Here is a 24,644-nt window from a genome sequence, read left to right as displayed (position 1 = left end):
GGATATATGTCCTAGTAGAGTAGAATACCTTGGGTTGGGGGTATATGCATATTTAATTTCAATTAAGTAATGCTGAATTGTTCTCAGGAATGGTTGCACCAATTTTATACTTGGACCAGTAAGACTGAGGGTTACATTTTATCTACATCTACATCTTCAGCACCACTTGATATATTTGATTTTTTATGTATCTGATATATGTGAAACTTTTTTTGTCATTATCTGCATTATCTGATTACTAATGAGGGTAGGCATATGCTTTTTAGTCATTTTGGTTTTCCATTCTTTGGAAAATACTATATTGTACTTATAGTTTACCCTTTTTTTTCTATTGGGTTTTTATCTTTCTTACTGATGATATAGTACAGGAAATTTTTTATAGATTGTCAACATGTTATTGTCGGGTTCAGACATTGGAAATAACTTAGTCTTGTCATTTGTTAATTCTTGTCTTTGGTGTCCTTCATGGAATAGAAATCTTTGATTTTCCCAATTGTGCTTTTTAGGTCTTGTTCTTCTCAGTTTTATAGTTTCCCCATTTCCATTTAGGTCTTCAGTTTAATTGGAATATATTTTTGGATATAGTATGTGGTATGAATCCAACTTTTTCTCCAGCTTGTCATAAAAGGGAATGGGTTAACATAACTCCTTCTCTATAGGTATGGGGAAATGATTTTGGTTTTGCCTCCTCCTTAGCACAATTTCCTTGGAAATCTATTGAGTTAAGATAAATATAGAATGCCAGCTGCTTATGCAGCAACATTTTGGTATTGTACCAAAAACAAAAAACACAGGCTTTGAGAATTCTCCGAGTAAGGGAGGACTGTAACTGAGCTTGTTCCTCATTGCAGAGGCTTGGAACCTACCATCAGGGATTTTTTTTTTTTTTTTTTTAGGAGACTTATTTATTTATTGCTTGTGTTTTTTTAAAATGTTTTATTTATTTCTAGGAGAGAGAGAGACAGCGTGAGCAGGGGAGGGTCAGAGAGAGAGGGAGTCACAGACTGAAACAGGTCCCAGGCTCTGAGCTGGCAGTCAGCACAGAGCCCGACACGGGGCTCGAACCCACGAACTATGAGATCATGACCTAAGCGAAAGTCGGACGCTTAACCGCCTAAGCCACCCAGGTGCCCCCATCAGGGATTTTTACAAGATAGTGGTTCCTGTGGCACATGAGGCTTACCTGAGGAGAATACCCTCCTCTACATGATCTATTTACTGTGGTTTATCCTGCCAAGCTAAGTGACCTTTGTGCTGAGCTATATCCTTTTGGGTCTCATGAGTGTGAACATCTGCTGGGCATGCAGAGTAGGACTGCAGTCCATTTTTCTAACCATTACCTAACAATCCATATTCCCCCATTTCATTACATACCAAGTCCCCATAAACATGAAACTTTGAGGCTCTCTTCTATTGATATAAGTCCATTCCCTTCTTTCCAAGGACAGCTCTGCCTTAATGTTACTTTGTGAAAATGTCCTAATATATGATAGGTGAATTTATTTTGTCCTACTTTGTGAAAGTTACCTTAGCTATTTGTGGATTTGTATTCTCTTTAAGTTATAACATCAGTTTATCATGTTATCTTTTTAAAAAAAAAAGCTGCTGAGATTTTGATTGGAATTACATTGAATTTAGAGTTTAATTTAGAAAAAAATGACAAGGTTAAATCATCCCATTCATGAACATAGTTTCTCTCTCCATTTATTCAGGACATTATGTGTATGTGTGTTGGTTGGTTTTTTGTTTGTGGTTATGGCTATTCCTAAGGACTTTATAAATTATGTTGCCATTGACAATGGTGTCCTATTATTTCTGGTACAGAGAAATGTACTGAACTGGGTATGTTCATCTTGTATTTGCAGCTTTGAAGAATGCTTATTCTAATATTGATTCTCTTGGGTTGTCCATGTAAATGCAAGCGCAAATAATGACAGTCTTATCTCTTCCTTTTCAGTCCTTGTACTTATCATTCTCTTTATTTTAGCCAAGTTGCCCATCTGTTTTTGACACTGGCTGTGGTTGCAGGCATTTTTATTTTTTTCTACCTCAGATTCTACAGTTGCTCTATTAAATGTGATACTTGCTGTGAGAGTTATGCTAGTCTTTTATCTAAAGAAGTTCCCTTCTATTGCTGTTTCAAATCTGCGTTTGTTTAGATTGTCTTTTGATTTTTCATCTCTAGTAATACTAGTATGATAAATAACATTGATTTTCTTTTTTTTTTATGTTTTCTTTATTTCTGAGAGAGAGAGAGAGAGATACAGTGTGAGCAGGGGAGGGTCATAGAGAGAGGGAGACACAATCTGAAACAGCCTTCAGGCTCTGAGCTGGCTGTCAGCACAGAGCCCGACGTGAGGCTCGAACCCACGAACCATGAGATCATGACCTGAGCTGAAGTCAGACACTTAACCGACAGAGCCACCCAGGTGCCCCAATAACATTGATTTTCTGATATCAAACCATTCTTGCATTCCTGCTTGATACTATTTTTTTTGATGAAATAACTTGTTTTACTAAAAAAAATATATAAATGAGTGTGAAAGATAACTAATATAAAAGTGAGGTATTAGCAAGGCACCTGGGTGGCTCAGTTGGTTAAGTGTCCGACTCTTGATCTCAGCTCAGGTCTTGATCTCAGGGTCATGCATTCAAGCACCACTTGGGGCTCTGTGCTGGGCATGAAGCCTACTTTAGGAAAAAAAAAGGTACTAGCATGCAGAAACCTAGCTGTATATAGAAGGCAATATTGTTGCTGTTTGATAAGGTGTCCCAGGAGAAGATAAACTGAAAAGAGGCACTGGATCATAGTCTGGCTTCAGTTTACAAGAACCTTTTCTGGAGAAGTCATTGGGCAAGGTCCTGAGCAAAAATTGGGAAACAGGGTTATCCATAGTTGGTGTATTTTGGAAACTGCCAGCTACTAGAACTGAGTATCTGCCTGTAACACAGTCCAGGGGAGTGGACTGCTTAGGCTTTTCTGATTTTAAGTTTCCTGTGGCCATCCTTCAGCTCTCAGGAGTAGATCACTTGTGTGTTCTCAAATGATCCAGGGAACAGGGCTTGAAGGAGAAGAGCAAGGCCTTCATCAATGCGCAGTTTAGCTAATCACATACAGCTAATAATCTGGGCCAGGCTTCCCCAGGATCTCTCACATTAAAAATAAGCTGTAACAGAAGGTAATACTACATTTCTCTTGAGTCCTTCTACATTAGAGAACTGGTGGTTCTCTTTGTTTCAAGGTTTCCATTTTCTTAGATAGTCTTTTCTTCCCTCCGTTGTATATCTTTGTCTTTCATGATAAATATTTTTCTGAGGTTTCTGCTGATTTTTGGTTGCCTGCTTATTTTTAAAAACAAGAGATCAGGGTCGCCTGGCTGCCTCAGTTGGTAGAGCATGTGACTCTTGATCTCAGGATCCTGTGAGTTCAAACCCCCCACATTGGGTGTAGAGCTTGCTAAAAAATATTAATAGTAAGAGAGTAAACAGCTGATTGAAGACCTTGAGCAGGCAGGTTGGGCTGGTTTGTGAACTTTATGCTAAAGCTAGTTTGGAGCGTATGCATAGGATTTGCTAATATTTCCCTGAATTCAATTATCCATCTAGTCTCAGACAAAGTAACCTACCAAACCTACAGAATGTTCAGGGAAACACCGGAAAGCACGTTCACTGTAAGTAGGCAATCCACTGAGAGTAGAGAGGGGCTGGAAAACTACACATGCACATTTTTTTCTTGCAAAATCACTCATCAGCTAACACTCCTTCCCTGAGAAGCACTAAGATAGGGAGGGAAGGTGGGAAAAAGTAAGTACCAGAGGGTCACTCTTGAGAAATACTTCCCTGTGGAAACATGGATTAGGAAATTATGTTAGATTGAATTTGTATTTTTATTTTATTTTTTATTTTTTTAAGTAGTCTTTGTACCCAAGGTAGGGCTTGAACCTACAATCCAGAGATCAAGAGTCCCATGCTCCACCAACTAAGCCAGCCAGATGCCCCTGAACTTCTATTTTAAATTTATGTTTGCTTTTCTTTGGGAGGGGATTTTCAGTGCTGTTTCTTTTTCTTTTTCTTTTTTTTTTAATGTTTTATTTATTTCTAGGAGAGAGAGAGAGACAGCGTGAGTAGAGGAGGGTCAGAGAAAGAGGGAGTCACAGACTCTGAAACAGGCTCCAGGCTCTGAGCTGGCAGTCAGCACAGAGCCCGACCTGGGGCTTGAACCCACGAACCGCGAGATCATAACCTAAGCGAAAGTCGGACGCTTAACCGACTAAGCCACTCAGGCGCCCCTTTTCTTTTTCTTTTTAATGTTTTATTTATTTCTGAGAGAGAGAGCGTAAACAGTGAAGCGTCAGAGAGAAAGGGAGACACAGATTCTGAAACAGGCTTCATGCTCTGAGCTTGCTGTCAGCACCGAGCCCGACGCGTGGCTCGAACCCACAAACTGTGAGATCATGACCTGAGCCAAAGTCGGACGCTTAATCGACTGAGCCACCCAGGCGCCCCACTCTTTACTGTTTCTAAGTGGACTATGTTTAAAATCTCCATTTGATAGCTTCTCATGGCTTTATCAGTTTTTACTACAAGTTTTGTACTTACCATTTCCTTTTTTATTTATTTATAATTTTTTTTTAATTTATTTCTAGGAGAGAGAGAGATAGACAGCGTGAACAGGGGACGGTCAGAGAGAGAGGGAGACACAGACTCTGAAACAGGCTCCAGGCTCTGAGTTGGCAGTCAGCACAGAGCCCGACGCGGGGCTCGAACCCACGAACCGCGAGATCATGACCTAAGCGAAAGTCGGACGCTTAACCGACTAAGCCACCCAGGCGCCCCACCATTTCCTTTTTTATAGATCACATTTTTTTCTTCAGTTTTTCCTTTTTTTTTTTTTCTTTTTAATTTTTTGCTGTAGAAAGCTTTATTGTTTCCATTTGGGAGAGGGATCCAGGGTGGTTAAAAAGCTGCCTAGTGGCTGCAGGAGAGAGGCTCCTAGTCCTGCTTGAGGGTGAGCCTTTCAAAGAGATATCCCGCAGCCTAGCGGCCATCCCACCTGCAGGGGTGAGTCAGGTGGTCACCCATCTTCTTGATCCCCTTCTCATCTTGGTCCTCCAGAAGGCACAGAGATGAGGGTCTGCATGGGCAGAACCCAGGGCATGCAGAGCCCAAAGGGCCTGGTTCACGTTCTCCAGAGCTGGGGCGGCTTCCGTGGTGTCCAGGGTTTTATTACACTCATGCTGGAACAGCTTCTGCCTATCCTGGTCCTGGAAGAGGGTGCGGCTGCCTTGCTGATTTTGCACCTTCTGAGAACAATCAGCACTCTCGCACTTCTTGGCCAACACGCGGAAGTGGCCCACGTCCTCCAGAGCCCCATTGTCGCGGTCGAAATAGAAGCCCAGAGAGAGGTAGGTGTAGGAGGCCTGCAGGTGCCTTTGACCGGGAGGTTGACAGCCCCCTCGACCTCAGTGAAATAATTCTGAGGAATCCGGGAAGCTCACGGGTGATGGGTAAAAACGAACTAAGCTTAAAATAGGTTGTTGGTGGGTCCCAGAGGCAGAGGATGGCCAAGAAAATGACTCTGAAGGTTGTGACTGCAAAAAAGGTTGGAGGGTGGTCGGGAGGCTTATAGGAGGGGGCGTCCCTGTGTTCCGTCCAAACACTGTCGATGCAAGAGACAGATCCAGAGGGACTGCCAGGTGCGTTGCTGCTGCTTTAGGTTTGAAAACTATACATTTCTATTTTTATTCTTGTGGTTACTTCTAAACCCTAATTGTGTTTATTTTTCTCTACCAGTGTTTAAAGTTTTCAATATTGAAGTCTTAAAACCACACAAGAATGTTGGCACGCTATTGTCCTCCCTGCTTTCTCTTCTAGACACTTCTCCCTATTGATCCTCTGCCCCTGTTCCTTCAACAATGTTGGGATCACGTGAAGTTTTATTCTAGATTCTTATGGTTAATTTTCCATACTTAATATTTGCCTAGTTGAAGATATAACTTGTTTGAGTTGATTATTTTTCCTTCCTATATGTTTTATACATTCACTTATATTTTTAACTATGAAACTAGTAAAATTGCATGGTTTTAAAAACATCAAATTGTGATTTCTTAAAAAAAAGGAAATAAAGTAGTCCCCGGCCTCACTCCAGATTCCCAGAAACAACACACTTAGCTTTTCTGCTACTTTGTTTTTGCCTTATTTCTAAATAATGTGCTTGTCCAGTATTTCTCACCAATTTTAGAGATTGTCTCCCTCCCACCCCCCATGGAAATTTGACTGCCTTACACTACTATCCCACATTTCCTCTGCAGCCATTTCAGACTCAGAGATGGACGTTTTGTGTCAAGACTGGCAAAGCAGCCATGCCAGTTTTGGAGCACCCACCTTTACTGTAATTTGAGAGAGAAATAAACTTTTATTGTGTTTAAGCCACTGTATTTAGGGTCTCTTTGTTAAAGCAACTTAGTCTGTACTAAAACTGATAGAGGGATGAGCTTATGAACATAAAAGGGTTAGACTTGGTGAGGAGGGGGAAGCAGATGGAAGTCTCAGATAAAATTACCCATTCTGCATAAAAGGCAGAAACATCTGTATGATGCCAAAGGTTCTTCCTTGGGCAAAGGTCATTGAACCCAACAGTTGATTGTTTGACCTTGGGCAAGTCACTTGAACTTTCTCTTACCTTGGAATACAAAGATTGAAGAAGTCCATCTATCAAGGTTTCTTTCTTGCCCTGTCATTCTGTAAAGGGATATTGTTCTTGAAAAGACTAAAGGGTGATGAGAAAAGGTTCAAACATTAAGTTCCTGAATTGATCGTTTAAAGATGGCATAGTATTATATGGATCAACAGCAAGAGCAAATGTTGTGAATGGGGTCCAGGAATAGAGCTCTATTCTATCTCCACTTGCAAACTGGTTGATTCTTAACTGACTTCATTTCTTTTTATTGAACCTTGCTAAAAGCAAAGAGTGTCTGGGCTCCTGGGGTGTCTGGGTGGCTCAGTAGGTTGAGCGTCCGACTTCGGCTCAGGTCATGATCTCATTGTTCCTGAGTTCAAACCCCACATCAGGCTCTGTGCTGGCAGCTCAGAGCCTGGAGCCTGCTTCAGATTCTGTGTCTCCCTCTCTCTCTGCCCCTTCCCCACTCATGCTCTTTCTCTCTCCCTCTCTCAAAAATAAATAAACATTAAAAAAAAGAATTTACCTAACTAAATACAGAGCTTACCTAGCTTCAGTGTTTCCTTGGAATAAAAATAGTAAAAGAATTTGATAGTAAAAACAGCAAAAAGTCAGAGTTGATACAATTGGAAAAAAACTCCTGACAGTCACTCAAGCACCAGATCTCATTATAGTAATTAACTCATTTGGTTAGAGCTTTATTTTTTTCTGTCCTTTCTACATTTAGTTTTAGTCCTCAAACTAGACTTATTGCAAGTGAAAATTAAAAGTAACTGACACAGAGGCACTTGAGTGGCTCAGTCTGTTAGGCCTCTGACTTGGGCTCAGGTCCTGATCTCACAGTGGGTTCAAGCCCCACTTTGGGCTCTCTGCTGTCAGCACAGAGCCTTCTTTGGATCTTCTGTCTCCCTTTCTCTCTGCCCCTCCCCCACTCTCTCGCTCAAACATTAAAACATTTATAAAAAATAAAAATGAAAAAAATAATTGACATGGGGGACACCTGTGTGGCTCAGACCATTAAGCATGCAGCTCAATTTCGGCTTAGGCCATGATCTCACTGTTGGGTTCATGAGTTCCAGCCCCATGACGGTCTGGCTTCAGAGCTGGATAATTTCTACTATTATACCAAATCCTTTTCTATACTCTCTGAAGACTTTCACGTACATCTTCCCCTTACTTTAGGGATCAGTTAGCAAAATACCTTTCACTTGGTCACATGGCACAATTATAGTGTCCATATTAACTCTTCTGAATGTGGAGGTATCACTGCCCCGAGGCTTTCTTTTCTCTTACTATGACCCATGTCTTTCAAACAATATTGAAGAGTTGAGAGTGCAGCCCAGTTGCCTGAGTAGTGAGCTGATCTACCTACAAGTACGTTTCCCCATTAGATGCTGGGAAGCATTAAAACACAGGCCTAGGTTTGTGAACATCACATGCAGCACCCTATAAACTCTTGTCATTTGTGTGTTTCATATCACAGCTTAGAATATTTATAACATCTGCCAATATAAACTACTAAGGGAGCCCTTTGCAAGTGCTAACTTGGGCATCTGATTTGTTATTTCTATAATTTGTTATTTCTATAATTCTGCTTTGTTATTTTCTACTCATTATGGAGCAATGATTCGCTGACAGTGTGTAGCCTCCTTGGGATTCTGTCTCTCTTTCTCTCAAAAATTTTAAAACACTAAAAATAAAAAAAGTAATTGACACATAGTAGTATTTACCCTATAAGACTGAGCCTTATATGTCTTACTTGGTTCCCAGTAATAGTAGTCACCACAATAACACATGTAGAACCTATCAATGTGAATGAAAACTGAATTTCTAACCCAGAATTGTTTACATTTTTCAAGAGATGCCTCCTGATAATGACAATGCTTCACCCAAGATACTTCTGGTGTCCTTCTAAATGATACAACTTTACCATTCTTCCTAACCTAAGCACGTATACCAAAGTGACCTACACCGCCAACTATTTCATCCATTCTTGATCCGAGTTCTTTTATCTCACATGTTCCTATTTCCTCTGGAGTCAAGAGTTGGTCACTTACGATCCAGTCAGGAGGATCTGGTTGCTAAGAAACAAGACGCTAGGTGGGTGAGGACGCTGCACTGCGACAAACCCAGGAGTGAAAGCAAGAGAGGGAAGGGGAAGGCAAAGGCGCGGCGCAGCAGGCGCTAGCCGCAGCCCCTCTGTGGCCACCCGCCCCATCCCTGCAGGAGCTCGTTGTTCATTGGTTCCGCCGCTGAGGCGCTGGCCTGTGATTGGTTGTACGGCGTGGGGGCCGGAGGTACTCTGCGAGCGGGAGGGGCGATGTGTGTGAGTACAGTGGACAGGCTTGCGGGCCGGGTAGCTGGAGCTTCATGGCGCGAGCGCTGGCTGTGCTGGCCGCTGCAGGTGACGAAGTCGCAGTGAGGGCCACCGCGGCCCCGCGCAGGTGAGCGAGACGTCGAGGGGCCTGGGATGCCGGCGGGAGGCGGAAAGTGCGGCAAGGGGCGGTACCGCCGCCAGTCAGCGGCTTCACGCCGCGGCCTCCTCCTCCGCCGGGCGGTGCCGGGGTCCCGCTAGCGCAAACGCCCCCGAACGTCCCTGCGCGCCGCCTGCAGCCCGCCGGCCTTCCCAGCCCCAGGTCCCTGCCGCCGGTCCCGCCCGCGCCCCCAGCTGAGGGAGCCCCGGCCTCCTCCCGCCGGACCGCGCCCTGTGTCTCTGCCAGCATCTTCCCTCAGCCTTGCCCCGCTGCCCGGCGCCTTTGTCCGCCCCCAATCCTCTCCGCGCCTGGGCAGTTTCTGCCCCTACGGGGAAGGCGGGGACACCAAAGGCTGGGGACCCCTGAGGACGCTCTTCGCAGTGAGCCTCTGCGCCCAAGGTTTGCACGGCTTTGATCTGTTTGTCCTGAGTTGCGGATGTGATTTTATTCTTTCGTTCACGGTGAAAGCCATCTGCTTCGGTTCTCATTGGTGGTCAGGAAGCCTGGGCACCGGGCTTCTCCCCTGGAGCGGGACGACTCTCTTATCTCCCAACCTCAGTTACGCCAAAGGCCTTTGACCTACCTACTGTACCGGTCCCTACGTTTAGCGTCTTTCCTTTACCTAAAGGAAAAAGACTCTGTCTACAAAAGCCTTTTTCTTTTGAAAAAAGAAAAAAAAGTCAGACGCCAGTGGTGGACTTATATTTGGCCTTAATTAATTAATTAGATTGATTTTATTAAAACGTTTAAATAAACCAAGATTGTAGGAAGGGGGAGTAGGACGTGAAGAGTGTTCTTAAAAAGTGTAATGCATTAAATAGAATATTTATTTCATGTAAATAACGCGTTTGACCTTAAGCATTAATTAACATTAAAAAATATTTTAGCATGGATGGGACTAGATTTAGTAGAAGTGTAATTTGAACTTCAGATTTTTTCTTATTTCCACAGTTTTTGATAAGTCTGTACTTTGTTGTCAACAATGTAGTGCACTGTGACAACTATTCCGAGAGAATTTATGAGAATATCCTGTATATTATAAATGAATATCATATTTGAAATATATGCAAACATTTTTAAATATTTGATATGGACAGTGTTTTTGATTAGCTAACAAGTGCCAGCATATTGCAGGACACAGTAAATATTTTAGAAATTTTTAATGAATATTTTTGGAAGTGAAGAAAAAAACAGGACCCAAGTGCCTTGCCCTGAATTCTGGAGTAGACTGTTTTCTACTGAGATCCAAACAAATTATAATGAAATACCCTATGTTCTAAAATACATTTCGAGTTGTGTGGTATGAAAAGTGATGATGTGCTAGACATACAAGTGGGGATCAGTAAAGCACTGTAAAATCTATGTACAACTGGGCTCAAAGAAATGTTTTACAATCATGAAACTGCAGGTGGCCCTTGAAAATGCAGACGTTGGAGTGCTGACCCCCACCCTAGTCAAAAATAGTCCTATAACTTTCAACTCCTCAAAAACTTAAGCACTAATAGCCTGCTGTTGACCACAAACCTTACTGATAACATAAAGTCTATTAACACATAGTTTGTATATGTATTATATACTGTAATCTCACAATAAAGAAAGCTAAAGAGAAGAAAATGTTATTAAGAAAATCGTAAGGTCAGCTGGGGAACCTAGGTGGTTCAGTCCAGTAAGTGTCTGACTTCAGCTTAGGTCATGATCTCATGGTTTGTGTATTCAAGCCCTGCATCAGGCTCTGCGCTGACAGCTTGGAGCCTGGAGCCTGCTTCTGATTCTTTGTCTCCTTCTCTGTCTCTTCCCTTCACCACTCACACACACTCTCTCTCTCAAAAATAAATAACATTAGAATTTTTTTTTAAAAAAAGAAAGTCATAAGGAAGAACAAATACATTTACAATCCTGTACTGTACTGAAGAAAGTCTGGGTGTATACTCAAACCTCTGCTGTTCAAGGGCCAGTTGTACTCAGTAAATAACAGCTGTTATGTGTGGTTCTTCCTCTGCTCCTCCATGGCTCCCCTCTGCTTTGGTTCTCACCAAATGATATTAAAATTATATTTGTCTGTTAATATCCCTCACCAGACTACAAATTCATTGAGGACAGGGACCATGCCATATTTATTTTTGTATCCACACTGCTTGGCACATAGTTGGGACTCACTAAATGTTTATTGAACTGTTTATTTGGGAAACTTTGTATAGCCTCTTTTCTTGGTGATTCTTTTGCCTGAGGATCTTGGACTCCCTTGGTCACTGGATATGTCATTCAAGGGCTCCTGAATTGAATTAGAGTATGTGACAGGAGGACAGATGGGTGGGGACCCAGGTGAAGAAGCAAGGGAAGCCTCCACTGTACAGGAGTGTGTGTGTATATGTGCTTTGGCTTTTTATATTTGAGTGGCAGGGTGTGTTTGGATGTGTTTAACGATTAAACCTTATCAGGCCAATGCTCGTGTTTTACCTCAAGACAAGGAAGAACACTCCAAAAAAAACCTTCAAATTTCTAGAAATAATACTAATTACAACTGTTGCTATAATCTCCCCACCATTTATAACTAATAATCACACAGCACAATAACAATGATTATGCTTATCCTATCATGTCAGATTATCCCGTTTTTAAATTTCATTTGATTGCATTAGTAAAATTTAAATATACTCAGTCTTTATTGTTTGTATCATGGACATTCACTCACAGAAGAATAAAGGAAATATTACTTGGGACTAGAGTAAAATTATAATTCTTTTAATGAGCTTTTGTTTTTGTATGTTTGTTTGTGTTTTATTTGTTTTTGTTTTTGTTTTTTTTTTTACAGTTAAACTCCACCATCCATGAATTGCTAATCAAGGTACAAATCAGGCACACATATGGATTTTTTTTAAGGAAGATATATTGTATTCAACTTTTTCCCCCAGTGTTTTATTATGAAAAGTTTTAAACATATAGAAAAGTCAAAAGAATATTATAGTGAACACCTGTGTACCCAACCACTTGTATTCTACCATTAATATTTTATTATACTTTTTTATCACACAATTTATCCATCTGTGTATCTGTCCATCCACCAGTCCATAATATTGAAGAGATTTGAGCCATATAGTCTATGTGTATTTTAGGTCACTTTTATTCTTCCTTTATAGATAGCATATGATATTTAGGAATAAATTGTAAATGATTTATAATGTTCTAAAAACACTTGGATTTAATATGTAAATAAATTATTTGTCTTTATTTCTAGTTCCGAAAGATGAGTCGTGGATATTCAGAGAACAACAATTTCTTGAACAATAACAACCAAATGGTGTTGGACATGATCCTTTATCCATTAATTGGAATCCATCAGACCATCAACTGGGAAACTGTGGCAAGGCTTGTACCTGGGTTAACACCCAAAGAGGTAAATAACCAACCCCCAGATAGCTCCTGGAAGAATCAGAAAAAGTGACCAGTTTAAAGAAACAGCTACTGGGGTGCATGAGTAGCTTAGTCAGTTAGCATCTGATTCTTGATTTCGGCTCAGGTCATGATCTTATTATAGTCGGTGAGTTTGAGCCCCATGTGGGGCTCCATAGCACTGACAGTGCAGAGCCTGCTTTATATCCTCTGTCCCTCTCTTTCTGCCCCTCCCCTGCTCACATGTGAGCTTGATCGCTCTCTCTCTCTAAAATAAATTAACTTAAAAAAAAAAGGGGTGCCTGGGTAGCTCAGTCAGTTGGACAGCCGACTTCTGCTCAGGTCATGATCTCACGGTTTGTGAGTTTGAGACTCATGTCGGGCTCTGTGCTGACAGCTCGCTCAGAGCCTGGAGCCTGTTTCAGATTCTGTGTCTTCCTCTCTCTCTCTCTCTCTGACCCTCCCCTGCTCACGCTGTCTCTCTCTCTCAGAAAAAAAAAGAAAGAAAGAAAGAAATGACTACTAAGAAATAAATTTGAATTTTATATATTCATATGCATGAATACTGATGTGCATATGATATAATTTGACTAGATACAAGCTACATAAATTATTATTTATATATATTACCTACCTACCTGGTACATTAACCCACCTGGTGTGTCTAAATTCAACCAGTTGTTTATATAACAACTGAAAGTTCACTAATAATATCTAAATTTAAGTAACAAAACTGTTACTGGGAAATTATGGGTAGATAAAACTTTTGTAAATCAAATCATATGTTATTAAATCCCTAATGCTATGCTTCTCAAATTTGAGTAATAGATCTTTTTAAAGGAAAACCTTGTAAACTCCCAGTGTTGACTTAAATTATTTTTTTTAATGCTTATTTTGTTTATTCTGAGAGACAGAGTGTGAGCAGGGGAGGGGCAGAGAGAGAAGGAAAGAATCCCAAGCAGTCTCTGCACCAGCAGCACAGAGCCTGACATCGGGCTTGATCTCACAAACAGTAAGATCATGACTTGAGCTGAAATCAAGAGTTGGATGCTTACAGACTGAGCCACCCAGGCGTCCCTTAAATTACTTTTATTATAATGTAAATAAAATATGCACTAACAATACTACTTGTAAACACCCATAAACCAAATTTACGTATTATAGACACAAGTAAAAACTAAAACCAATACAATTTGAACCAATAATGGTTAGCTGGGGGCTCCTGGGTGGCCCACTTGGTTGAGTGTCCAGCTTGATTTTGGCTCAGGTCGTGATTCCAGGGTTGTGGATCCTACCCCTCACTGGGCTGCATGGAGCTTACTTGGCATTTTCTCTCTCTCACCCTCTGCCCCTCTACCCCGCTCACATTCTTTGTCTCTAAAAATAAAAAAGTAGGGGCATCTGGGTGGCTCAGTTCATAAGCTCCCGACTTCAGCTCAGATCGTGATCTCAAGGTACGTGGGTTCGAGCTGCACATCCAGCTCCACATTGACAGTGCAGAGCCTGCTTGAGATTTTCTCTCTCTGCCCCTTCCTCTCTCACACTCACACGTGTGCGTGCACTCTCTCACCCCCTCCAAAATAAGTAAATAAACCTTTAAAAAACAAAGGTAAAAAAATAATAATGGTTACGTAATGTGGTAAGTAATAGTGTTCTGCTGAAATTAAATTGCTGCTTACAAGGCAAATATTGTGTGGTCTGTCATGGCACAAAATATTTTGCATTCAGCTTGTATTGCCTTGTGCCTTTCAAAGACTTCATTCTTCCTCCACTCTTCTCTCTTTAACCTACTATGAAGACCTGCATTGCACCATGACATTACTAGCCTTCCCTTGACACCAGTGCCTATCTATCAAGAGATAGAAAGATTCCCTATCTTATGCTTTAAAAAATTAACCTTAGATGGGGTGCCTGTGGGGCTCAGTTGGTTAAGCATCCAACTTGATGATTCTCATAGTGGTGATTCTCATTGATGATACACACTCTGTCTCTCTCAAAATAAATAAATTTTATTTATTTATTTTTTTTTTAAATTTTTTTTAATGTTTTTTTATTTATTTCTAGGAGAGAGAGAGAGAGAGACAGCATGAGCAGGGGAGGGTCAGAGAGAGAGGGAGTCACAGACTGAAACAGGCTCCAGGCTCCGAGCTGGCAGTCAGCACAGAGCCCGACGTGGGGCTCGAACCCACGAACCGCGAGATCATGACCTAAGCGAAAGTCGGACGCTTAACCGACTAAGCCACCCAGGCGCCCCAAAATAAATAAATTTTAAAAATTTACCTTAGACAAAGTACTTCTTAGTACAACTTAATTGTAAACAGAAAAGCAAATAGGCGCTGAAATACTCTGCTATCCTGATGTTTTAGATGATTTTATTTTATGCTCAGAATCAAAACTTAAAATCTAAAAATTGTTACAGAGAGCTCTTTGATTTCTGGTCATTTATCCATGAACCCTAGTTTGAGAATCATTGACTTGAGACTTTTTGCTGTTAATAGGAATCCTAAAGTAGGTGAATCATCTCAGAGTTTTCTAAAAGTAGAAATGACATTAGTGATTTTCCCAGTATATTTTAAACATATTCACCATTGCCCTGGTCCACCATATATACTCAATAAATACTTGTGGAATCAGTGAACGAACCAGGTTCCACTATCTTTTGCAGCTGAGAAAAACTGTACCCACAAGAAATTACTTGACCTCAGTTATGTTATAGATCTTTGTGAAATGATAAGGAAATTTCTTTTTTCAAGTTTATTTATTCTGAGAGAGATTGAAAGAGAGAATCAGTAGGGGAAGGACAGAGGGAGTGGGGGACAGAAGATCCGAAGTGGGCTCTGTGCTGACAACAGAGAGCCTGATGCGGGGCTTGAACTCGCGAATTATGAGATCACGACCTGAGCAGAAGTCACACACTCAACCAACTGAGCCACCAGGCACCCAGGAATTTATTTTGTAGTGTATAGTATCACTCCCTAATTTATACTTTTTCAAACCTTCTGGTTAAGTTTTGAAACATGTCAACTTTTAAAATGGAGCAAACCTGTGAATTCAACTACTGTTCTAACTTTTTATTGTAAATATCTTCAAACATAGAGAAAAGTTGAAAGAATAGTACTACACCCCTATATTCTAATATGGATGCCTTATTTGTTGATCCTTTTATGTGATTTTTTTTCCATGTTATTTAATAGTAAGTTTCAAACACTGTGACACTTCTCCCCATAGACTACAGTGTACATTTCCTTAAAAATAGACACGGGGCCCCTGGGTGGCTCAATCAGCTAAGCATCCGACTTTTGATTTCAGCTTGGGTCATTATCTCATGGTTCATGGCATCCAGCCCCACGTTGGGCTCTGCACCGGTAGCATGGAAGTTATTGGGAAGTCTCTCTCCCTGCCTCTCTGCCCTTCCTCAGCTTTTGCTGTCTCTCAAATAAACATTAAAAAAGAAAAAGAAGGACGTGATTTCACAACCATGGTACCAAGAAAATTAACAGTAACTCTATCATATCTAATATTCATTGTGTATTCAAATTTAATGAATTGTTGAATTATTTTTTTAACTAAAATACAACTAAATGTGAATCAGATTATTTTTAAGTAGTGTTAATTTTTTTTAATGTTTATTTATTTTTGATAGAGAGAGAGAGAGAGAGCAAAGAAGGGGTAGAGAGATAGGGAGACAGAATCCCAAGCAGGCTTCCCACTGCCAGTGCAGAGCCTGATACAGGGCTTGACCTACAAACCATGAGATCATGACCTGAGCTGAAATCCAGGGTAGGACACTCAACTGACTGAGCCACCCAGGCACTCCTAAGTAGTGTTAATGTTGTTTTTAAGTTTTGTTTAATATTTATTATTGAGAGAAAGAACGAGCGAACAGAGGAAGGGCAGAAAGAGAGGGAGACAGTGAATCCAAGCTGGCTCCAGGCTCTGAGCTGTCAGCACAGAGCCCAATGTGGGGCTTGAACTCACGAGCTGTGAGATCATGACCTGAGCCGAAGTCGGCTACTTAACAAACTATATGTATTTTTATGTATTGGGCACCTGGGTGGCTCAGTCGTTAAGCATCTGACCAGCTCAGATCATGATCTTACAGTTTGTGAATTTGAGTCCCACATGAGATGAGCTTGTGCCCCACTTTGGGTGAGGCATGAGCCCTGCTTTGGGTGAGCTCAAGTCCCACTTCCAGTGAACAACAAGCCCCACCTTGGGTAAAACATGAGCCCCAAGTGAGCCCTGCCTCTCTCTGTCTCGCAAAAAAAAGGAGTTTTTATGTGTTTAACTTAGCTGAAATAATGTCTAATTTTTCCAAAGTGCACCATTTTGCAATCCCACCAGTAATGTCAGATAGTTCCAATTTCTTCATGTCCTTGTCAACACTTTCATTTTCTGTCTTTTTGAATAAAGCCCCCCCTTATCGGTATGAAGTAATAATTCATTATGATTTTTTCTTTTTTTATGATTTTGATTTGCATTTTCCTGATGGCTAATGATGATCAGTATCTTGTCATGTGCTTATAAGTCATTTACAGATCTCTGGAGGAATGTCTGTTTAGGTTCTTTGCCCATTTTTTTAATTGGGTTATTTATCTTTTTATTGTTGAGTAGGAAGAGTTCTTAATATATTCTAAATGCAAGTCCCTTGTCAAATAATATGATTTGTAAATATTTTTTTGCTATTGTGTATGTTGTCTTTTCATTTTCTTGATAGTGTCCTTTGAAGCACAAAGGTTTTAAACTTTGAGCTCTGGTTTTTCTGACTTTTCTTTGTTGCTTGTGCTTTTAGTGTCACAGCTAAGAAACCATCACTTAATCCAAGGTTATTTTCTCCTAAGAGTTTTATAGTGTTAATGCTTATATTGTCTTTGATCTTGTATTTAGTCTTTGATCTATTTTGAGCTAATTTTTGTGTGTGGTATATATAGGTAAGGGGTCCAGTCTCATCTTTTGTATACAGATATCATGTAAATTTTGCTTAAACATAAAGAACAATTTAACAATATAGTTGAAATTATTTATAGTTTACTTCTTTGCTTAAACAATCATGCATTCATTTCAAATATTCAGAATTCATAATACTCTTATTAAGTATTAGAAATTACTGTAAAGCTTATTAAGCAAGATAAATCTACATTCATTTTCCAATATAGCTATAAACTTTACCTAAAAGATATCAAAAGAACCTGTGTGGTTTTTTTTGAGACTTTATTTCTAAGTAGTCTCTACACCCAGCGTGGGGCTTGAACTCAACCCCGAGATCAAGAGCTGCACGTTCCACTGACTGAGCCAGCCAGGTGCCTGGGAACCTGTGTTTTATTTAAAAGCCTACCTATCACTTTCTCCATGTTAAAAAAAACTAAACTCGGGGCGCCTGGGTGGCTAAGTGGGTTAAGTCTCCAACTTCGGCTCAGGTCATGATCTCATGGTTCATGGGTTTGAGCCCCGCATCGGGCTCTGTGCTGATAGCGGGCTCAGAGCCTAGAGCCTGTTTCAGATTCTGTATCTCCCTCTCTCTCTGACCCTCCCCTGCTTGTGCTGTCTTTCTCTCTCTCTCTCAGAAATAAATACAAAACATTTTTAAAAAAGTAAAAAAACAAATTTTGTAGAAAAAATGAATTCAATAAAACCATTTATTTTTTTATCCTATACATGTACATATGAATCTATACATTTTTCTAATGATGTTATAACATTTGTTTTTCTTTATTTGCCCAAACATCATTTTTTCAGTCTTCATATAAAAAATATTTTGTTTCTCATTTATCATATTATTTTTATTTAATTTTTTTTAAAAATATTTTTATTTTATTTCTAGGAGAGAGAGAGAGACAGCATGAACAGGGGAGGGTCAGAGAGAGAGGGAGTCACAGACTGAACCAGGCTTCAGGCTCTGAGCTGGCAGTCAGCACAGAGCCCGACGCGGGGCTCGAACCCACGAACCGCGAGATCATGACCTAAGCGAAAGTCGGACGCTTAACCGACTAAGCCACCCAGGCGCCCCTATTTTTATTTAATTTTAAGACTGTTTAAAGACAGAGCATATTGACTGCATAATATGTCTGTCTATACATACATATTTTTTAAGCTCCTTTTTTCTTAAATTAGTTTTCAAAAGACTAAGCCTTAAACAGGCATTTCATGTAATAGTAACTGTATAAACAATCTTTACTGAAAATAGTGCTTATCTAGTGGATATTGATAATATATGTGTAATAAATGAGTGATGCCATACCCAATGCTTTATTCATTTAATATGTAGACATATATGTCATATATATTTTTTTCCTTTTGTACGTCCCACATTACTTGGTCTGCTCTGGAATTTGCCAGAGCATCATGTTGATGATGGTGGAGATTTAAAAATGGATGCTATGGCAGTGTTGTCTGACCAGGATCCACATTAAGGAAAGCATTTTATGCAGTGACCTAAGACACACATAGAAATGACATTTCCATGAAGGCATACTTAGCGTAGTATGTTTAATGCACTTTTGATATTTTCTAATAAAATTTTACTTTTTTTTCCCCCAATTGCTGATCTGGACCTTCTAAGTTGATTTCTTAGTAACTGATGGGTTAAGGGGAAAACACTGTGCTGGAACACACTATGCCCAAATATGTGGCCATGTATTTTGTGCAAGGTGAACCTCACTGTTGGTAAGAACAAAGTCTTTGTTATAATAAAGAAAATCTAGTGTCACAAATCAGATTCTTTTTGATTTGCTTTCCATTGAAGATTAAAATTTGGTCTGATTCCTGGTGGGAACTCAGTTAATGTAAAAATAATAACCAAGTTTTTAACTAAATTATTGAAATTGTCAACTGATAATAAATGCAGACCACAGGGAAATAAGGTTAATAAAGACGTTCTTCATTTTCCTATAGCAGCATAAACATATTTTGCCATTGGGTCAAAGTATATTAATATAAGTTCTTCCCTGAATTCTAAGGAAAAAAAAAAAGTCAGAAGTTTTTGTATATTGAAATGTGTGCTGATTTTCTAGGTACCCAGCAGATTAGTATTCACTTGTAAAAAATGATTATAGAAAAGTATTATCAAATAGAAGGCAAGAAAATAATCTTCCTATTGTTTAGTTAAGAAAGACACGCATTTCCTTCCTTTGATGTAATTACAGTGTGCAAAAAGGTTTGATGAACTGAGGAGCAGCGGAAGCTCACCTGTTGACAACCAGTATAATCCCCTAATGGCTGCTGGAGAGAGTCCTGTGGAAACGTTAGCCACGTATATCAAATCCTCACTTCTTGACACGCAGGGAGAATTTCAGGAGACTCCAGTTGGTCAAGATGCAGTTTCCAAAACAGGTAAGGTTTGAAAACAAAATACAGCATTTGTTCTTACCATAATTTTGCAAAATATGCGTTTCAGTCAACTTTATTTACTTAAAGGCTAATATAAACATTTCTGGAAAACCTACTAGTATTTGTATCTTCCTGAATTTCAGAAAATTGTCTTTGCTATATTTGAGAAATGTTTTAATATTACCATACAGGTCAAACACTATTACTAAAATAAAAGCTATTTACTATATCAAAATTTACTACTCCATTCTATTGGCCTAGTTATGTCATAATTTCAAAGAGATTTGTTGACCTGTACCTTCTACTTAATTTTTTTTACTGAGAAAATATTGCTTATTCCTCATGTTATTGATCTTTTTTTACAGCTACCTTTTATTGTAGTCATCAGTAGCTTCAAATGACACAGTGACAGGGTAGAAAAGATCTTTTCTGCAATTATTTTGGAAATAATTACTGATTTTAGAAATCCTGAGTGTAGTAAATGATTTGAATCTCAGCAACAGCAGAGTACTGATATAAAAACTTGCTTCGGGAAGAGAGAACTATATTGTTGACTTTTGAACATTTGACCCCTCTGCATTCACACCCTTTTGTTTTTAAATCTTTAGTATAATGTTAGCAGTGTGTGATCCTATTTTTATACTGTTTTTTCCATATACCTTTAGAAATATTAAGGAAGATACCACCTAACAAAATGCCATCTTTAGCCTTGCAAACCCATGCATTTACAGTATAACCATTCAGTAAGTAAAAACCCGTTCTCAGCTAGAAACGCTAACCTCCCCCTTTGTTTTTTGTATGTGTTTGTTTCTGTATTTAAGGAAGACATAGTATAGCTTCCACAAGGAATTGTTCTTCAGAAAGTGAAAATTGTACTACTCGTAATGGTGGAGAAAAGACTGAAGAATCTGAAGGGTAGGAGGCTGGTTCTTTGCTAGATAAGATTTAATATGAATATCAACTTTAAATTATAAAATATATAATTGGTTATTGAATACATCAGTTAGAATAATTTAGGAATTTCACATTACACAATGGTTGAAACTGTTTGAATCAGAATAGTTCATGTGTTGAACTGTAACAATTGCTTGACAGCTAAATATATGACTTATTCATGTTATAATTAAATTGGACTATAGTTTTCCATTTAAAAAATTCATTTTCATATTTGTAAATATTAAGAATAGCCTCTTCTAATATAAAACTTTGAAAAGCAAATTTTAAAACCCAAAGAAAAATCTCTGCCAGTAGTTCTCCAATTTTATTAAAGAAACTAAATATGTATTTTAGAACCATTGGAGTATAATTCTGATTATGGAAACATTAAAAATTAGAATATACCTTTCAGTATATTGCAAGTTTTGATTGTTTTGTATATTTTACATAAAATAAATTAACATATATTTTAAATATTCACTTTGATAAATGGATACACCATGTAACCATCACTCAAATGAAGATATAGAACATTTCCATCATATCTGAGAGTTCCTTTCTATATTTTCAGTTCTGATAGTTGATTTTTGGGTTTTTTTTGGTAACAGCTTTATTCATATATAATTCATATGCCAGAACTTTTGAAACAGTTCTGGAGATGGATGGTGGTGATAATTGCATGACAGTGTGAATGTACTTAAGCCGTTGGACTGTACACTTAAAAAGGACTAATATGACAGATTTTATGTTATGTGTATTTGACCATAATAAAAAAAATTCACCTTTTTGAAGTGTATAGTTCAGGGATTTTAAATGTACTCACATAGATTTTTAGCTGGTAGTTTTGTTTGTGTAGCACAAAAATTTATCAGGTAATTTTCTTGCTGGGATTGTCTAGTATTTCATATTGTAGATCTAACAGCCATAGAAACAGTATGCTTCATTATACAAGCCATAACCTGTTTATATTTTGACCATAATTTCTTTGGAAGAATAATTTGTGAAGAGGTATTTAAATTCCTTTGACTTTGACAATAGTGTTGGTTAATAATCCTTTTTCTGGTAGCCCAGTTTTGTTTCAAATATAATTTTTTTGTATTAGAAAGTTATGAAGTTCCATTGAACATATTAAATTCATGTTGTAGGACAGTGTGTGTCTTTTGATTAATTCTCTTTTGTAATGACATAAAAGTAGTTGTGGATCATGCTGATATTTCTTTTTGAGGTGATACAGTTTTCAAGGGAAAGTAAATTCAAGGACTATATATTTTTTGAAGCAGTCTTTCTGATGCATCATCTAAACTTATTCTTAAGTTATTTTTAAAATATGTTAATAAGCACGTTGTAGTCTTAATTCTCTTAACTACATTTACTAATTTATATTTGATGAATGCCTAGAAACAAACTTTCTTGCTGTTAAAAATAATTAAGTAACCATGCTAAATTTTTGATTCCTTAATGAATGATTTTAACTGTTTATCTTACTTATTAATAGTAAGAAAATTCTAATATTTAATCTTTATCTTCTCATACCATAACCATGTAGAAGTACTGCTTTATGTTCCTCACAAGAATTAGAATGTGTTATTTAATTTTTCCTTGTGAATTGGTATTACTTTTTTTTTAACTTATGACTTGAAAAATAAACTTTAAACCATATAAATTGAGTCCTATAGTAAAAATATTTTTGTTTTTCTAAGCTCTTAAGTTATTAGGCTTAATAAGCTTAATAGCTTAACTAAAATTAGTTAAAATCTAAGATACAGTTCAGGTTAGCAAGATACATTTATGAAAAGTTCTGAATGCCAAACCCTATCAAATTGATTTAGTCAAAACTTCCAAAAGTATCTTGTTCTTATACTTCCAGTAAATGTCAGTATTCTTGGCTCCTCTTCTAAAACTCTAATAATTTCGTTTCTGTATAACATTTTTTATGAAGGCCAAACATGGTGATCCATGTATGTGATGAAGCAAAAAACTTGAAAGAAGATTTTATTTGCCCACGAGATCTTTTGATATCAGAAATGAAGTACTTTGCTGAATATTTATCTATGGATGCCCAGCGCTGGGAAGAGGTGGACATTTCAGTTCATTGTGACGTTCACATTTTCAACTGGTTGATAAAATATGTTAAAAGGAACACTAAGGAGAATAAAGATTGTGAGATGCCCACTTTAGGTAAAAAACAATCTATTGCTTATTTTGTAGTGAAATTTATGTGTTACCTGGTAGTTGCTTCAGACCAAGCATGAAATGTGGAAAATTATTTGGACATTAGTATTTGTGACTAGATTTAGTAATCACCTTTTAGGAAACTGATACCTCATCATTTTTTAGTAAATTATAGTGACTGTATGGCAAGTAGACAGGTCTCTAGATCAGCAGTTCTCATTGTATGGTACATAGATCTCTGGGGTCCTGGAGATGTGTTTATTGTTGTTTTATTTTGAGAGAGAATGAGTGGGGGAGGTGTAGAGTCAGGGAGAGAGATTGAGAGAGTCCTAAGCAGGCTCCATGCTCAGTGCAGAGCCCTATGTAGGTCTCAGTCTCACAACCCATGAGATCATGACCTGAGCGGAAATCAAGAGTCAGACACTTAACCACCCAGGTGCCCCAGAGTCCTGGAGATCTTCTAGAGGATTCATGAAGTCAAGACAATTTACATAATAATATTAATATCTTACAGTCTTCTTCTTTGTTGCCATTTGTTCACATGGTACAGAAGCAATGGAGGGCACACATCAGGGCAGGGGCACCAAGTTACTAGTGGTCACCATATTCTTGAATACCATGTGCTCATAGTTAAAAAGATAAAAAGAAAAAATTCAGTCTCACTTTAAGAACGTCCTTGATGAAGCAGTAAAGATGAGTAATTTGATTAACTCTTGACCCTTGAGCGTCCATCTTTTCCATGTTCTTTGTGATGACATGGGAAGTGCACTTCTGCACACTGAAGTATGATGGTTGTCTAGAGGAAAAGCACTTGTGCAGTCGTTTGAGTTGCAAGCTAAACCAGCTGCTTTTTTAAAAAGAAAAAACCATTTTTACTTTAAAGAATGACAGGCAGATTATGGTTATTCATACTTAGGCATTGGGTAGATATTTTCTTGAAAATGAATTAAGCTGATCAACTGACAGTATTTGTTGTCAAGTGAGAATTAGAATATGGAAAGCTTGTATCTGCTTTCACATGCTTGACAGTTTCTCCATAATTAAGAGACTTTTCTGAGGAGACTGGTGATGATAATTAACAAATGTGATTTATATATTTATTTTTTCAGAGAAAGAGAGACCGTGTGAGGAAGTGGTAGTGGGGGAGAGAGAGAAAGAGAATCTTAAGCAGCCTCCATGTTCAGTGCAGAGCCCAACACGAGGCTCAATCTAACGACTCTGAGATCATGACCTGAGCCGAAATCAAGAGTCAGACTCTCAACAGACTGAGCCCCCCAGGCGCCCCTTATATATATTATAAAATGAAATGTTGAAATGTTTCAACATTTGGAAAACTCCACAGCTCAGTGAACCAATATTTTCCATATGACCAGTGTGTGATGTTCAAATCATGCATGGGTTAAATAAAGATTCATTTAATGTGCAAGATAAATCATTTGACTTTGAGATAACAGAATAGGAAAAGTTCACTGATACAACTTCAGATTCCATTACACCTAACCTTTAAATTTTTTTTCTTATTAATTTTTTAAAAATTTATTTCTGAGAGAGAGAGACAGCTTGAGCAAGGGAGGATCAGAGAGATAGGGAGACACAGAATTCAAAGCAGACTCCAGGCTCTGAGCTAGCTGTCAGCACAGAGCCTGACATGGGGCTTGAACCCACAA

The 24,644-nt window shown here is 38.6% G+C and overlaps 1 protein-coding gene and 1 pseudogene across 6 annotated transcripts in view; one reads left to right on the top strand and one right to left on the bottom strand.

The window, feature by feature from the left end:
- Positions 1 to 4,929: 4,929 nt before the first annotated feature.
- On the bottom strand, positions 4,930 to 8,897 carry LOC120237168 (annotated as a pseudogene).
- Positions 8,898 to 9,022: 125 nt separating this feature from the next.
- KIAA1841 (KIAA1841 ortholog) overlaps positions 9,023 to 24,644 on the top strand; it is a 62,394-nt gene continuing 46,772 nt past the window's right edge. For 3 of the 6 annotated variants that reach the window (XR_005529877.1, XM_039240339.1, XM_039240343.1), the window contains exons 1-5: positions 9,023 to 9,123; positions 12,389 to 12,547; positions 19,686 to 19,872; positions 20,691 to 20,784; positions 22,745 to 22,983. Coding sequence is in view for 5 of the 6 variants with exons in the window: in XM_039240339.1 (XP_039096270.1) it covers positions 12,398 to 12,547; positions 19,686 to 19,872; positions 20,691 to 20,784; positions 22,745 to 22,983 (670 nt within the window). In the remaining variant the exon portion in view is untranslated. Of the gene's footprint in view, positions 9,124 to 9,492; positions 9,553 to 12,388; positions 12,548 to 19,685; positions 19,873 to 20,690; positions 20,785 to 22,744; positions 22,984 to 24,644 lie in introns of those variants that run through there. The other 3 variants (XM_039240340.1, XM_039240341.1, XM_039240344.1) reach the window with 3 other exon arrangements.

This window comes from Hyaena hyaena, unplaced genomic scaffold (genome assembly GCF_003009895.1).
Source record: "Hyaena hyaena isolate Hyena2069 unplaced genomic scaffold, ASM300989v1 scaffold_173, whole genome shotgun sequence".
NCBI classification, from domain to species: Eukaryota; Metazoa; Chordata; class Mammalia; order Carnivora; family Hyaenidae; genus Hyaena; species Hyaena hyaena.
This window is presented reverse-complemented; position numbering and strand designations above follow the sequence as displayed.